The sequence below is a fragment of the Plasmodium cynomolgi genome (genome assembly GCF_000321355.1).
Source record: "Plasmodium cynomolgi strain B DNA, scaffold: 1235, whole genome shotgun sequence".
Classification (NCBI taxonomy): Eukaryota; Apicomplexa; class Aconoidasida; order Haemosporida; family Plasmodiidae; genus Plasmodium; species Plasmodium cynomolgi.
Window position 1 is genome coordinate 1 of NW_004193214.1, and position 1236 is coordinate 1236.

At 25.1% G+C, this 1236-nt stretch overlaps 1 protein-coding gene across 1 annotated transcript; it reads right to left on the reverse strand.

The window, feature by feature from the left end:
• Nucleotides 1–416: 416 nt before the first annotated feature.
• PCYB_007290 (hypothetical protein) lies at nucleotides 417–1123 on the reverse strand (the record flags this gene model as incomplete). Its single annotated transcript, XM_004228150.1, has 2 exons — nucleotides 417–906; nucleotides 933–1123. The coding sequence occupies 2 exons, from the start codon at nucleotides 1121–1123 to the stop codon at nucleotides 417–419; spliced, it is 681 nt and encodes a 226-aa protein (XP_004228198.1).
• Between the last annotated feature and the right edge of the window lie 113 nt (nucleotides 1124–1236).

A 1236-nucleotide genomic window follows, 5' to 3' on the forward strand; every position in this document is an offset into this window, starting at 1 on the left:
ATCTGTTAATTGATTACGATTCATTTGTTTCCTTCCTAACAATTTATTTATCCAGGTTCCAGCCGGCGTAAACTAATGAATATAAAATATATATTTTATATAAAGAATTTATAATATTATTTAAAAATTAACAGAATTAAATGTAAACTAAGACGTTTCATTTTTCAATAACAATACTAATTACATTGTACGCTAGAAAAGAAGCTCCTAATAATCCAGCAACTGATGCACCACTAGTGATACTTTTTTTAGTTATTGTAAAAGTGGAAGATTCATATGCAGGATCTGAAGAACGAGTCATTACAAAATTATCTTCATGTGGAGGATAATCTGAAGAATTAGTCATTACAAATGTATATTCACTTGGAAGATTATCTGAAGAACTAGAATGATCTACGACATGTTCTTTTCCCTCTTCAGTTCCTCCATTTAATGTTACATTTAGTCCCTCCATTCCATGAGTTGGTGAATGTTGTTTTCAGATGTTTTGTTTCACCATATAATTCTCTTGCTTCTGGCTTTTTATCTTCTAAATTACATGTCCACTTAGATAAAAGATTTGAATTCTTTTCAGCAAAACATTCATTAAATACATCACAATATGTATAAGGAGATTGTTTATTTAGGCATTTTCCTTGAAACTTTTTATAAGTGTCTACATATTTTTTAAGGTATTCCATATAATTTTTATTACATGGCATGTTGTTATAAGTAATTTGTTTTTTATAGGTATAATAATCTTCAGAATAATCAAAAAATAATTTAACATTTTCAAAATTATTCTGATCGAAGTAATAAGGAAGGACTAAACAAATTTTTCTTTCATCTTTTTTTAATGCATTGAAAAGTTCAGAAATAACATCTTGAAAGAAAATATTTTTCTTTTTTTTTTTAATAATATATCTCCTAACCAATAGTACAAAAAACTACACATATTGCTTTCTAAGGTACCTGACAAACTGTTACTATATACATAACATAAACCTCTTAGAATTTTATCGGAATCATCCTTAAGTACCTTATTTCTTTCTAATATATTTTTTGATTCTTCATAAAATTTATAATATTCACAATTATACCTTCCTCTATCTAATTTATCATAAATATATTTTGTTCTCAACATCTGTAATTTATCATCCTAAATTTTGTTAGGAAAACAATATATATATAATATGGTATTTTATATAGACAAGAAATAGGTATATTTTGTTAAAAAAATTGATAATTTAATAATAG